The 16,058-nt window shown below is 40.1% G+C and overlaps 1 protein-coding gene across 4 annotated transcripts in view; it reads right to left on the bottom strand.

Annotated features, from left to right (window-relative positions):
- The window catches only part of LOC147021260 (CREB-regulated transcription coactivator 1-like), a 200,623-nt gene that overhangs the window by 14,568 nt on the left and 169,997 nt on the right, over window positions 1-16,058 (bottom strand). The window contains exons 8-13 of one of the 4 annotated variants that reach the window (XM_085891084.1): window positions 15,372-15,511; window positions 3,596-3,781; window positions 2,896-2,988; window positions 2,522-2,596; window positions 2,203-2,398; window positions 122-967 (exon numbers count right to left, since the gene is read on the bottom strand). In XM_085891084.1, coding sequence (XP_085747210.1) covers window positions 780-967; window positions 2,203-2,398; window positions 2,522-2,596; window positions 2,896-2,988; window positions 3,596-3,781; window positions 15,372-15,511 — 878 coding nt within the window. In that variant the 3' untranslated portion in view covers window positions 122-779. The other 3 variants (XM_085891082.1, XM_085891083.1, XM_085891085.1) reach the window with 3 other exon arrangements.

Raw genomic sequence — 16,058 nt, 5'->3', positions numbered from 1 at the left:
AAAGCTGGCCTCTATGGACAGGTAGCCAGAGAGAAGCCATTACTGAAAAAGACTCATCTAAAAGCTCATACGGAGTTTGTGGAGAAGAGTTTTGTGATCAGACGAGACGAAAATTGAAATTTCTGGTCTAAATTTAAAGTGTTACATTTGGTGCAAGCCTCACACTGCACATCACCCAGTGAACACCATCCTTACTGTCATGTATGGTGGTGGCAGCATCATGTTATAGGATTGCTTTTCATCAGCAGGAACTAACAAACTTGGAGGGATAGAAGGGACAACGGACGGTGCAAAGTACAGGAGAATCCTTGATGTAAACCTGCTTAAGTCAGCCATGAATCTGAAACTGGGTGGGAGATTTACATTCCAGCAGGACAATGATCTGAAGTACAAAACTAAAACCACACTGGAGTGGCTGAATAAGAAGAAAATAAATGTTCTTGAGTGACCCAGTCAAAATCCTGACTTAAACCCAACTGAACATTTATGGTGAGACTTGAAGATCGCAGTCCATCGACGATCCCCATCAAACTTGGCAGAACTAGGGCAATTTTCACGTGAAGAATGGGTAAAGATTTCACCATGTCTGTGCAAAGCTTGTAGAGACCTTCCCAAAAAGACTCATAGCAATCATTGCTGTAAAAGGTGCTTCCACCAAGTACTGACCTCAGGGGCTGAATACTTTTGCAACCAGTGAATTCTGATTTGTACATGTTTTTTTGAAGGTATTCCCGACATGTAACCTCCAACTATAACAGTGCTTGGATTGATCTCTTCAGTTATGAATAAAAAAGTTCATTTGGAAAAAAAATTTCTGCGTAATTCGTAATTCCTCTAATTGTGGCATAATTGGTAGGGGGTGAATACTTTTGCAGGTGAGTGTAGATGGAGTCGTCACTTTCGAGGATGGAACAATACAGATGAACAAGAGGTGGCAGCGGAGGGGAAGTCATAGCCAGAGGTCCTCCTGGGGGTTGGGAGGTGTACGATCAGTACAATGACAGTTCGAAATTGAGTTATTGATGTAAAGAGCAACTCTGCTGCCAGGATGGAGTATAGGTCCATCAAATCAGAGGAGACAATAGCCAGGCAGACACTAAGGAGTCAGTGATATCCTGTGGGAAGGATTCTGTTAACACTATGGAGGCCAGACATCTTTCCTACCTAGAACCATTTCTGCAGTTATTTTGACTGTTAAATCTTTATTTTAAAGATATATAAATATATATATATATATATATATATATATATATATATATATATATATATATATATATATATATAAAATCAATATTTGAATTCATGAAACAACAACAATGTACTTCTCAAACACAGGAAGCAAGAGCAATTAAAAATGCCCAAAACAGTCAAAATGACTGCTTGGGTCTTCGTAATGTCAAACACATTATCTCTGTGCTGTCAGCAGCAGCCTGGATTGAGAGATCAGTCAGGTTGTAGCGGAGGCCTCAGATGTTTGAGGTACACACAGTAAGGGACAGAGGAGGAGGCCATGGGAGGGTGTGGGAGGGATGGGAGGCTTGGAGGGTGAGTGATGGGGTGAAGGAGGCTTGGACAGTGATAGATGAAGTGGAAAACTGGGAGGGAGTGGGGGGGGATGGGAGGGCAGGACGAGGGGGAAGCCGAGAGGGCATAGAATGGGGGGTAAGTCGAGAGGGCGTAGAATGAGGGTTAAGCCGAGAGGGAGAAGCATTGAAGGTGTGGGGTGAGATGGAAGCATGGAGAGGATGGGGTGAGGGGTGATTCAGAAAGGGGGGACATGAAGTGGAGGGATGCTGAAAATGGGGACATGGAGAAGTGTGGAGTTGGAAAGATGCAGGCTTGTAAGAGATGTGGGGAAGGGTACTGACATGGAGGGGTTTAACACTGTGAAAGAACGTGCAGGGGATTTGATTGTTGTGCGGAGACAACCTCTATAAACTGGACTTCTCAAGATACCCATATTTAAACTTGAGATAAATATCATGGGATGGGTGGAAGGAATTTTAGTTGCAGGCACAAAGAAAGGTCATGCTGTGGGAATATTTTGGAAAGTTATCATGGAAAATTTTGATGGAAATACAAACAGTACATGGGGATGAAAATATAACAGATTAAGAATGAATATCTTTGGCTATATATCCAAAAGATAGAGGAAGAAGAGCAACACTGAAGTTATTTGTCGACTACAGATACAGCCCATACCAGTAAGTATGATGTTTGGGATGGGACCGCCAAGATTGTTATAATGTGCGGCCTGTTTCCCAGCAATGTCTTGAGCAGCAGAGTAGTCCAAGATTCCAGCCTGAGAGTAGGCTAGGGTGGTACCACCATCCAGCAGGCAGCCTGATGGCAGGCTTATTCCTCCCAGAGGGTTCTCAAACATGTTGAACTGCTCTAGCTGATAAAATGAATTGAATGGGAAAGAAAAGAAAGAGGCAGAAAATGAACAAAGTTTTTCTCGAGAGGAAAGATTGCAAACAAATACACCCCCCCCCACCACTTCTCTCAGTTACTCACTCACCTGATGGGAGAGGGCAGTAGCTTGTCTTGACTGGTCATAGTAGCTATCACCAAAAATGCTGCCCAAAACCGAAGTCTAAAGAAATAAAAGAACAAAAAATAAAAAAAATGCTTCCATATTATTTTTGTTGCCGTCCCTGCAAGCAAGTGGAATTATTAACTGCTACCCACAATGCAATGTTTGTCTAATGATTTTAATCTCAGAGACACTTTTCGACATCCATTTAATTACATGACATTTCCAAAGTGAATCGTTCCTCATAAATATTAGCTTCACTCGTGTGAAAAGGCTGTGCGAGAATGAGAAGTAAAAATAAATAGATAAAAAAAGAAGAGTGAAGCGAGTAAAACAGTGAGGATAAAACGAAACCTGACCTGTGGAGATGTTCCAGGTGAGAAGCCTTGGTTCGAGACCGGAGATGTGGGGGATTGGTTGGTCGGGGTGCCAGCATTGCTGTTTCGATATTGCTGGGGTGAGGATTCATGAAAAAGCATGGCTCCAATAGGACTAAAAAAATAATAATTAATCAATCGTTTCATTCTTCTCTTTAATATCAAAAATATATCATGACGAACAAAATGCTGTAGACCGAAGCATTCAATATTCCTGGTGTTGGCCTAATGGATAGGTTGGTGGGCTTTGGATCCGAGGATCCTGAGTTCAAATCCCACTCGGCTGTTGAATTAATACCAGGTGAGGTTGACTCGGCCTGCCACCTTCCGAGGTCGGCAAAATGAGTGCCAGCTTGTTGGTATCCTGCGTCGGAGTGGCGACCCGTCCAGGATTGTTCCCAATAGCCAAGGAGACTGCTTAGGCAGTACCAATGCTCTGCACAGAGTATGGTCCCAATGGATGGAATGGAAGCCTTCAATATGAGGAAACCATGAGACCTGGCAATGAGGCTTGGCTTCAATCAATTAAATACATAACATGAAAATTGTTCTCAGAACATCATTTTCAGAAGTAAAAAGAAGAAAACTTTCTGCTCTTCCACACATTAAAAAAAAAGAAGAAGATTGTCAACAGGGCACTGGATAAGCAGGAAAACATTTCAGGGAGTCAGTGGTTACTCACGGTGCCAGCAGGAATATCCTGGTTGAGTGGGTTCGGAGCTGGGATTGGTTGGGGAACTGTGGGGGCAGAATGTCCTTGTGGAGAAGGTTGTGAAACTGGAGGAGGTTGAATAGCGAGTGGACTGAAGAATGCATATGAAGAGGTAAGGGTATCCAAGCCCAAGACTGCAGCATCCAACTCCAAAGCCTAAAAGTAAAAGCAACAAATACAAAGCAGAAGATAAATTCAAGACTTCATTTTCAAACTGAAGCTCAATGAGGAAGACTCAAGGGCAGGTTAAGCTTGTTCATTTCAGGAAACTTGTGTCATCATCAATTTGTGTAACCCAACAAGGGAGCATCAACAACATGTCATGAATATTATTTCGAAGCTGAGAGTTTTCTTCGACAGGTGAAATAAAGTTAAAACCTCGAAAATTATTGTTTGATGAAGTGGGATGGTTGACGCCCCAAATAGGCCTGGTTCACATGGGTCCTTTTTCTTGCTCTTCCTGGCTAGCTCTGAGGCCACTATTCCAAGTGCATGCCTAAAGTGGACACAGAACTGTCTGAGTTGTCAACTCTCTAATGAAGAGTCTTGCTTTCTGGCAATGGTTGCCAAAGGAAGAACCTTCACAAATGGCCAAGTAAGATGGGGGGTGGGGGAGGAAGCAAAACAGACAAGTGTGTACTAAATCTGATGATACATTCAGAATAAACCCAAACAAGTGATTTTTTTTTTAAGTTAGGGATTAATTTTGCTCTGACAAAATGAAATCTATCTGCTTGTTCATTTCTTGTTCTACTACTACTACAACAACAACAACAACAACAACTACTACTTTAACAGCACCACAACTAACACCACACACACCACTACCACATCACCATCTCATAACAACTTTCCCCCAAGTTGTTCTTCGCTCACATTTTCAGGTGAACTTAAACCGATGAAAAATGCTAATGAAATTTAAAATCGTTTTTCAAATGTTGCAATAGTGTTGTTATTTTAAACGGAAATCACACTACCAACATGGAATAAATACAATATCTCTGCAAAAGGTACTTATGATTATTTTGTCAAACTAGCAAAGAACCTGTCTGTAATTCCCCCACTTATATGATGTCTCTGGGGAACATCATGATGACTTGTAATACCGGCTCCTACGACTTCCGGGAGTATGAACTGGTTTTGGTTTGGGCAAGTCGATGATCGTCATGCCCGACATCTGTACTTTGTTGTGTTCTCTTATAATATGTTAATGTTAAGATGTGTTTCACATCCAGGAGTATGAATTTATTTTACCGCCTGAAATATTCGTGTGTGCGTCCTGAGAACAACCAGCAGTTTTCAACTTATTACATCCAGGGGTTCAGGAACACATAGAAGTCAAACAAACAAACAAGAAGAAGACATCGTGCAGAGCACGAAACTTGAAAAACCAGAAAACATATTTAACCTCAAAAATAATTGGTGGTTGAATTCAATGACCAAATATGCAACTACTCTTCAAATTTCAAGACAATCGGATGAAAATTGAGGATTTTAGAAGTACCACCTTAGTTGTTGACTTTTGGCCTATGTTGACCTTTTGACCTCAAAAACAATACGCTTCTTCCTTATGACAAACTCTACCACGTGGTGAAGTTTCGTGAAGATCGGTTTAAAAATACGACCTGTAGGTGACAAATAGACAGACAAACAGACAAACAGACAGGATAACAAAATCGACGAACCAATACACTTGAAAAATCTTTGATTTTGCTAGTAATAAACAAGAAAGAGCAATCAGACATTGTGGACTCTCGCCAGGACTTGTTTTGTGTGCTGGTGTGTTTGTGTTTGTTTTATTTGTAGAAGATGCATTGACAATGTAGGTTTATGTTCATACACTGAAGAAACAGACTTATTGCTTTTATTGTATCGATTCACGTTCCAATGGTATGTATTTTATAAATATGTACACTGATTTTTTTTATAGTACAGTACTTACTATATAGATATATGTGATCACGTTCTAAATACATGTACTTTGTAGACACACTGACATTCTAAATGGTACGTCCTTGATAGACATACTCACATTGTAATAGTATTGTAATTCCCAAACTACAACGATTAAATCTTTCACATCCCACCTTGTACCAGCAAGACGAGGCTCCCTGCCACAATGCTGCGAATGTACGACGGTGCTTGAATGACTTCTTTCCAGACAAATCGATCGGTACATGTGGACCAATTGCCACCCGATTCGCCTGACCTGTCCCCATTGGACTACATTTTATGAGGCTATGTAAAATTGGTGTTGAGTCCATCAAAACCACATTTTTAGGTTGAAATTATGACTGATTACAAATGCAAGTCATTAAATTACTCAGCAGCAACCGGAGAATTTTTTTCAACAAGTTGAAAAATCGGATTGAACGATGTACAGTACAGTACAGTACAGTATTACAAAAGATGGCAGTTATGTTGAAGCCTAAAACTTTGAACTGTTTGGAGTAAAAAAAATGTTTTATGAAATATCCATTCATGCACCATTTATAGTTTGTTTCTATCATGTGCATAAAAAGTTATAAAAAGTCAAAAGTTGCACAAAGACTTTATGGACACCCTGTATAGTATTTATTACCTCCGCTACCGAAGGTGAAGGAGGTTATGTTTTCACCCCTTTCTGTCTGTTTGTTTGTTTTTCTGTTTGTCTGCAGGATATCTCAAAAAGTTTGGACAGATTCGGATGAAAGTTGGTGGACATATTGGGTGTGTGGCAAAGACAACTTGATTCAATTTTAGTGAAGATCCAAATCTTCTGAAAGACTACTTTAGTGGACTACTGAAAACTGGAAGAAGGTCTTATGGACCGATGAATCAAAATTTGAAATCTTCGGTTCATCACGCAGGGTTTTTTACGCCGTCGAGTCGGCGAAAGGATGGTTCCTCAGTGTGTGACACAAACTGTCAAACATGGAGAAGGAAGCATGATGATCTGGGGCTCTTTTTTCTGGATCCAGAGTCGGTGACTTGCACAGAATGACTGGCACTCTGAACCAAAAGGGCTACCACAGCATTTTGCAGCGCCATGCAATACCCTCTGGTCTACGCCTAGTTGGTCAGGGGTTCATCCTACAGCAAGATAACGACTCAAAGCATATCTCCAGGATGTCAGAACTACCTTAGAAAAAAAGAACAAGACGGTAGGCTTCAAATCATGGAATAGCCAGTGCAGTCTCCAGACATACACCCCGTCGAGCTAGTTTGGGATGAACTGGACAGAAGGGTGAAAGCAAAGCAACCTACAAGTGCAACACATTTGTGGGAACTTCTGCAACAGTGTTGGGAAGAACTTTCCGAACAATATTTGATTTCCATTGTAGAAAGAATGCCACGAGTATGTTTGGCTGTTATATCTGCAAAAGGTGACTCCTTTGATGAGTCAAAAATTTAGATAAAATTTTGTTCAACAAAACGATTCCATGATTTCTTTTTTTATCTGCTATTGTTTATTTGTTCTATGCTTTAATTTCAGAATACATTGAAACATTAAACTGCTTAAATTTCAGTAAAAACTGGAAAAAATGGGGGTGTTCTAAAACCTTTGACCGGTGGAGTACATGAAGACTGTACGGAACATTGGAGAACCCCAGAGTTGACTTCAAACACAGCCACTGAGCTTAGGGGAAGAGATATCATTCCCAGAGCACTTTGAGTGCCAGTGATGCTATCTTCTTAAGATGTCGTTTTTCTCTCCACACTTAGCAGGGCAACTAAGGAGGAATTTCCTACTCCCCATGGATGCCAACAGATGGAGTTTGTCTGTGTTCTGTCCTTTTACATACTGAGCATCAAGCAAGGAAGTATCACATACCATTTGAAAGTCTTTGGTATGACTTGGCTGAGGTTTCAACCCCAACCTCCCAAACTCAGAGCAGACACTCTAACCATTATACGACTGTGCCTGGCATCTGGTATGAACCATCTAACAACAGTTTTTCACTTTTCAAAATTATCTATTTTTTTGTCTCGAGTCAAGGTTCGTGGAAGAGCGAGTACACTGAATGGAACAGGACACAACATAACAAAAGCAAACAAAAGCAGCAGTAGAGAGAGGGGGTGGGGACACCAACAGCAGGGTTGAAAGACAAAATAGAGGGAGAGTTGGACAAACAGTGGGTGTGGTGAGGCACGAGGGATAGGGGATGACACATCAGGTGGACAAGATGAATACAGAAGCAAACTCTCAGGAAGGAAAAACTGGAAATTTGGAAGGATGTGTATAGTTAACGGGGGTAGAAAAGATCATGGTTTTGGATTGGGGATGATATATTATGCCTGGTGTTGGCTTAATGGTTAGGGTTGTGGACTTGGGATCCGAGGATCCTGAGTTCAAATCCTCCTCGGATGTTGAAGTAATACCAGGTGGGGTTCACTCTGCCTGTCATCCTTCCGTGGTCGGCAAAATGAGTGCCAGCTTGCTGGTATCCTGTGTCGGAGTGGCGACCCGTCCAGGATTGTGCCCAATAGCCAAGGAGACTGTTGAGGCAGCACCAACGCTCTGCATAGAGTATGGTCTCAATGAATGGACGGATGGGCGATATATGAATAGGTGGTGAACAGCTGTCTTGAACACTTGGAGGAAAGAACGAGATTGAAGAGAATGTGGAAGTTAGTTCCACAGGCAGGAAAAAAAGAGGAACAAATGAGTGGAGGTGAGTCGTGATTCTGGATTCTGGGAGATTCACCAGAAGGGGATTGCTGGTGAACCACGTGTCCCCTTTAGAAACATGTTGGGGTTGGTGGGAGGGGGTGGGGGACAAAGAAGAGAAAGAGCAGATGATGCAAGACCAGTAAGGAGGTGGTGGAAGACAGATAGACCACCGACCTGTCTGTGATGCGAAAATGATAGGCCCATAGACTAAGCTTCATCATGGGACATTCCAATTATCTTGAAGACTTGTGTTTCGACTGTATCAAGCTGAGCAAGGTGTGAGGCAGAGGCATCAGCCCAAAGAGATGAGCAGTACTCCATAAAGCTGCAGATTTAGGCCTTGTATGTAGATTGGCGTTCAGGTGTGCCAACAAAGGACTTTGTATGATGGAGGATGCCCAGTCGACGACTGGCTTTGGAGGCCAACTTTGAAACGTGTTTTGCCCAAGAAAGATGATGGCTGATCGTGAGGCCCAGGAGGTTACATGACTGAACTTCCTCAAGAGGATTGTTAAGAAAGTAGATGCGAGGGTTTGCCAGACAGTCCTTTCAGAGAGAGAACGTGTGTGTGTGTGCGTGTGTGTGTGTGTGTGTGTGTGTGTGTGCGTGTGTGCGTGTGTGCGTGTGTGCGTGTGTGCGTGTGTGCGTGTGTGCGTGTGTGCGTGTGTGCGTGTGTGTGTGTGTGTGTGTGTGTGAGATTTGTCTGGATTGAAAGACATATTCCAAGTATTTGGCCAGCTTGTGATTTTGTCAAGGTCTGAAGAGAGGGAGGAGGCTGCTACCTGCTTATCTGAAGGAGGAGGGCTGTCACGGCAGAGGGTGGAGTCATTACCAAATAGATAATAGGATTGGGAGTAGATGATAAATGGGGTTTCTGGGACGCCCATTCAAATGAATGGGGGGAAAGGGAAAAACTTTCTGACCCAAGCCCCAAAAACCCAAAATAGGAGACTGATTTTCTCCCCACCTATCCCCTTCCCTCCCATACAAGCAAATGTAAAATTGAGACTGAAAGATTGAGACTGACTGATTAAAGCACTTCTTCTCCCCAACATAATCACAGTCCTTTTATATTTTCATTCCACTCAAAGAGCGAACCAATGAATATTTGCCCATGTTCTACTTTAGGGAAGAACTTAATTTTCTTATAACATGCATTTCCATCGAGAATATTCACAAAGAATAACTTGGAACTTGGTTTTTGGTATAAGTCTCTTTGTTGAGCAGAAATGAAATGATAAACTTCTCTTAATGCTCTTATTTGACCACCTCCTGAGCCACATATCATTTTGAGATTGTAGTAAATTATTTTTCCATTGTTCAATTGATAACCATCAAAATTTTCAGTCCATTCAAGGATTTTTTTTTCTTTACATCCTCCAACTTTTTTATAATTAAATTTATCCACTTATTTGTTTTATCTACTTTTACCCCGGTTATATCTTCAATAAGACTTATTTGATATTTCTCACATTCTTTATGTTTCCGATTTAAATACCAAGGCTGATTACATCTCCACTCTTTGGTTTGGTTATTGCTTGGTTCTCTCATTTATAAATCAGTAAAAAGACGGCAGTAGCCTGTTAAAATTTCCAACCCAATATCTTAACACTAAAACACTTATAACCATTAGGGAGACTATTGATTCCATTCTCTAAGATATATCTTTTATCATCAAAAGCTCCTAATTCTTTCTTATTTATCTCTTCTGTATATAATTCATGTTTGTAACTTCTTATTGTATTCATTTTTCTGTACTCTTCCTTCTTTAAGGTTAAACAGTTGTAATAATATTTAAAGTTTATTGTTTCCTTGATTATATTTTTCTATATTCCCTTCAGCTTCTTATCACACCTTTCAATGTTATTATTATCAATATACGTGAAAGCATAAGACTTTGATCTCAATCCTATAAATTCACTCATGACCTTCCCACCCAATTCATCTTTAAACTTACTAATAACCTTTTTATTCTTTGATGAAAACAACACATCACCTGACTTATAATTACTTGTAGAGGTAGAAGAAACTGAGAAGAGAGAGAAGGAGGAGAGGGAGTAGAGAGAGAGAGGGGGGGGGTGAGAGAGAGAGAGAGAGAGAGAGAGAGAGAGAGAGAGAGAGAGAGAGAGAGAGAGAGAGAGAGAGAGAGAGAGAGAGAGAGAGGAGAAAGAGAGAGAATAAATAAATATAAAAATATGGAAACCAGTGAGATTATAAAAAGATCAAAGGTATTACAGAAAATAAATAAATCTCAACGCACCGAGGAGGAAAACAAAGAATTGGCAAATCTATTAGAAATATATGAGTCAAGACTATTAACATCGGTTTCAGGGAGAAGATTTAAACGAGAAAGTGGAGATGAAGAAGACAAAGAAGGAAAAGATTATATTATTGATGATGTTGGTGTAATTGACTTTCATTAATGTTTTACATTTTTTTTTCTTAAATAAATGGAGGAGAGAGTGAAGACATTTCTCAGGATTCTTTATGTTTTAAAAATTAAGATTCAAATGTGCATGTTGGAAACAAAAAAGGTTTTCGCACTCTGTAGGAATTTTTCACATAAATAAATGAGTTATTGTCTAAAATGTAAAAAGAAAACCAAGAGTAAATATATCTCGGATGTTAAAAATAAAAATAATAGGGTTATACAAAAAGGTACATGTTTGGTGTGTGGCTCAAAAAAGAGTGAATTCACCAAACACAAACAAGGGGGAGATATCCAAAACTTTTTATCAGGAAGTACATTTCTAACATCTGGAATACCAGGGGAATTACATCTACCAGGGTATTCTTTCTGTGGTCCAGGAACAAACTTGAATAAAAGATTAGATGAGGCTGACAATCCTAAACCGTGGAGCAAACCTATCAATAGGGGTGATTGTGCAGGAGGCACAATCTTGATTATGGAAATTGCACAACGTTGGAAGAAAAACATGAAGCCGATAGAGAAATGTTGTACAATTTGCCTATGATACAAAACCCAACCTTGAGAGAAAAAGTTGATCGGTTCATCGTGAAGAAGATGATCAGTGCTAAATTGAAACTTGGGCTTGGAAATTCAAAAAAACTTATAGGTTCTAATGATGTCATTAAGATTGAAGAGCAATTAGCTGATGAATTACATAAACCAATAATCACAAAGTTTCATAGAAGGAAGGTTTATTCCAAGGAAGTTGATTATATCTGGTCAGCTGATTTAATTGAACCCAATTATGATAAGGGGTACAAGTGTGCTTTAACCGTTATTGATTTGAGGAGTAGATATGCGTGGGTTGTCCGTTTGAAAAACAAAACAGGTAATACTCTTATGTTAGCTTTCCAACAGATATTCAATAAAAGCAAGAGAAAACATAAAAAAAAATTGTGGACTGATGAGGGTACAGAGTTCTACAACAAAACATTTATGAATTTTCTGAAAAATAACAACATTACATTATACAGCACCTTTAATCAAGGAAAAGCAGTTGTTATTGAGCATTTTAATCGCACTTTAAAAGAGAGACTATTTAAAAAATTCACTCAACTCGGTTCTCAACAATGGTTATCTTTAATTCAGGACATTGTAGATAAGTACAATGATACGATTCATACCTCAACGGAAATTAAACCATCAGATACATTTACAAAATTAAAATATGAAAAAGAGATTAATGCCAGAAAGCCTAAGTTCAAAGCTGGTGATAAATTAAGAATATACAGGTGGAAATCTCATTTTGAAAAAGGTTATCATCCAAGCAATGGACAGATGAACTTTTTAAAATTGTTGATGTCGTCGGTGCAGTTCCTTGGACTTACAAATTATGTGATTTAAAGGAGGAAGAGATTTTAGGTTCATTTTATTTCGAGGAATTACAAAAGACAAAGATAAATGGGGGACAATTATTTTGACTCCGCCCCTTTTTAAACCCCGCCCCTTTTTGACTTCACCCACATAAGCCACATCCACACAAGCCCCACTCACAAAAGCCACATCCACACAAGCCCCACCCACATAAGTCACATCCACACAAACCCCACCCACTAAACTACATCACATCCATCATATCCACATAATTAGTGATTAGTTTATTAGTTCTAACACACGTTTATTTAATTTATAAAAACATTGCTCCACCCACACAAGCTCCACCCACACAAGCCCCACCCACCCATACAAGCCCCACCCACACAAACTCCACCCACCGACACAAGCCCCACCTCCCTGTGCGCCCCCACCTTTGGCCCACCACCCCCACTCATCCCACCCCCACCCTTCCCCACACACACACGGGGAGGGGAGGGGAGAGATATGAGGGGGTGGTGGGTCATTGGGGGAGTGCACCTACCCCCCAACCCTAACCCTCCCCCAACCCCCTCCCCTTTACATCTCCTTTATTCTTTTCTTGTAATTCAAAAATCAGATAATTATAAGGAAAGCATTTATAATTAAACAAAAGTAATAACATTGAACAAAATCTTCTTTCGCAGCAGTCTGATGTTTTTTTTGGTTTTGAAACTCGATCAACATATTCTGTTCAAAACAAAGAGTGAAGAACAATTAGGGTATATAAAGATGATTATATGATGATATTAATAAAATAATAAATATAACATTTACCTCCAGAAGATAGTGTCATGTCAGATTCATCCAGAAGATTAAGTTGTGCATTTGGTTCATCCAGACAAGTGTTTAAACTGAAAATAATAATAATAATAATAATAATAATAATAATAATGAGTCAAAGACACACACACACACACACACACACACACACACACACAGAGAGAGAGAGAGAGAGAGAGAGAGAGAGAGAGAGAGAGAGAGAGAGAAAGAGAGAGAGAGAGAGAGAGACAGAGGGATTATAATTTCTCACCTTTGACTCGACTCATTCATGGTAAGAGGACGTGAGGGAACTTCTTGCCAGCCAACAAAAATGTCATTCAATTCTCTTCTGAACGATCGAATGTCTTCAAGGAAGTCATTCATTTTTAGCCACTCATCGTGTAATTCAAAGGCCTCCTGTTCTCGATCAGTTATCAATGATGTTCTTATTGGGGACAACCTGTTAGAAAAAGACACAATAATTATTGGTTGTATAGCGATTTAAATCTGTATAAAAACAACAAATAATGAATTGGGTTAAAGATCTCACCTGTCATCTTGTGAAAACGATTGATCCGCAAGGTCGGAGAAATTATCTGCACAATCCATTCTCTAAACAAAACACACTCGGCACACAAGTTGGTTTAAATAGCCTCCTGTTGATGACGTAATGGGAGATTACACAACAATGGGTTTTTCAGGGTGTGTCCCACATAGGAAATGACTTTGGAATTTTTTTGGCTTGGTTCAAGCGAGGCAGCCTGGTTGACTCCAGACTAACTCATTTCAACACGAAAATGAAACAGCTTGCTTTGAATTATTTTGAGAAAAACTTACATAAAATAACACATAATGTTGAATTTGGAAAGACCATGAAAAATAAGAGCATTAAAAGAAGTTCATCATTTCATTTCTGCTCAACAAAGACACTTATACCAAGAACCAAGTTCCAAGTTATTCTTTGTGAATAAACAAACGAATGTTATAAGAAAATTAAGTTATTCCCTAAAGTAGAACATGGGCAAATATTCGTTGGTTCGCTCTTTGAGTGGGAAAAAAAAAAAAAGGACTGTGATTATGTTGGGAGGAAGAAGTGCTTTAATCAGTAAGTCTCAATCTTTCATAGTCTCAATTTTACATTTGCTTGTATGGGAGGGAAGGGGATAGGTGGGGAGAAAATCAGTCTCCTATATTGGGCTTTTGGGGCTTGAGTCAGAAAGTTTTCTCTTTTCCCCCATTCAATTGAATGGGCATCCCAGAAACCCCATTTGTCATCTACTACTGGGCCCAGAACACTTGTGGCACTCCACCCCAGACAGGGAGAGGAGATGAAAGGATTCCGTTGTGAGCCACACATTAGTAACAAGATTAAAGGAAGTCAGCAACCCAAGAGTGGAGTTGGTCTTGGATGCCATAAGTGGAGAGTTTGGAGAGCAAGGCAGGATGCCAGACTATTGAAACAGCCCTGATATCATGTCTGACATTGAGGACTTCCATCCATTTTTGGTAGAGTAGGCGTAGCGTGTCCAAGGTGGAGTCCCATAGTATGAATTTGAATTGGTGATCTGAGATGAGGCCGTTGGAGAAAAGGAAGGATTTCATATCAACAGTGATGATGGATTCCATGACCTTGCTGATGATTGGAAGTAAGCCGATAGGTCTGTATTTAAGAGGGTCAGTTTTTGCACCTTTTTATGTAATGCAGTGATGTTGGCCGATTTACAAGCAGATGGAAGATGACCAAGGGCAAATTATTTGGCAAAAACTTCTCCACTTTCTCAGGTGGAAAAGACAGAGCTCAGGAGCAGTTAGTTGGGTGCAACTGCGGACGGTGTGTGCAGAGAGCAAGGGGTTGGGGTCACAATATTTGGAAGCAAACATAGAACTGAGGCATTCGGCCTTCTCACAAGTGGAGTCGACTGTGGTGCCATTTGAATAGAGGGGAGGGATGGAAGGGGAGCATACTTCAGAGAAAGACTTGACAAGGCACGACCAGGTTTTAGAGGAGGGAGACACGTTTGAAAGTTTAATCTTATGAGTGGACAGATGGTGTTTTCTGGCTCTCCTGAGAGTGAGACACTTATTGCAGGCTGAGATTGCATTCGGTCAGGTTTGCTTTCCAGGAAAAGAATGCAAGTTGCAACAACATATTATACACAATTGAATACAAGCTTGTCTTAACAACATATTGAAAGCAAAAATGCATGCAGCTGGTTCAAAAATATGTGAGACAGGAAATAACTCTTAATACAAGCTAGTCATGGATGCAATTGTTCAGAAATGTGTCAATTTCCTTTTTCATGTGCTTGGGCTGTTCAGGTTGTGCATAAACTTATCTTCCCAATCAGCCAAACCTGTGGATTTTGAAGTGTGGATGCTTGATAGGACTGCCTGGATTCACAGCATATGTTCAGAAACAAAGTGCAAGGGGTATCCAAGCTCTGATAACATATCAGAAACACAGCTGGAGTAACTCAAATGACCTGCAGGAAAAAAAGAATGCCAACCTGAGATAGTGGAGAAAAGATAGGTGACCCTTGCTTGTTTCGTTGTTTGGGCACTGCATCCTCTCCTGCAAGTTGCAATGCCAGATTGCTGTTTGAAGAAGATTGGTTATGGCATGTGGAAGTCTGTGGAGAAGCTGTCCCTGAAGGAGCAATGGGGACTAACATGAGCGCTATATAGTGTTGTTTTGATAGTTGACTGCATAGTCATGCAAAGTACTCATTTATAAGCAGAGTGAAATACAGGTAGGAAATAATGGGCCTGTGTTCATGTTAGAATACTTACTATGAACTATGTATACCATTATCCAATTTTGTGAGTAAAAAATAAAAATAAAAATAGCAATAATAATAATAATAATAATAATAATAATAATAATAATAATAATAACTAGAAAGCATCTGAAAATGCACAGCCCGTCCGTTTTGTATTTGGACTTCTTCTTCATGTGTATGTTAAACGGTAGCTTTGACCTTTTGACCAAATTCTGAATTTGGCTTCTCCATATTCTCATAATAAAGCTTTGTTGAAGATTTGGCGACAAAAGCTCAAATGTATAAGGAAGAGAAGGCAAGTTGTTTCAGAGCAACAAGAACAGAGTTTTGCAAAAGGTTACGGCCCAGGACAGAGAGAGACAGACAGGCAGAACTGATTGCAAAACCCCATCTTCCGCTGTACGGCGGATGACA

This window comes from Eptatretus burgeri, chromosome 8 (assembly GCF_056783735.1).
Source record: "Eptatretus burgeri isolate ZD-2024b chromosome 8, Ebu_testis_v1, whole genome shotgun sequence".
NCBI lineage: Eukaryota > Metazoa > Chordata > Myxini > Myxiniformes > Myxinidae > Eptatretus > Eptatretus burgeri.
This window is presented reverse-complemented; position numbering and strand designations above follow the sequence as displayed.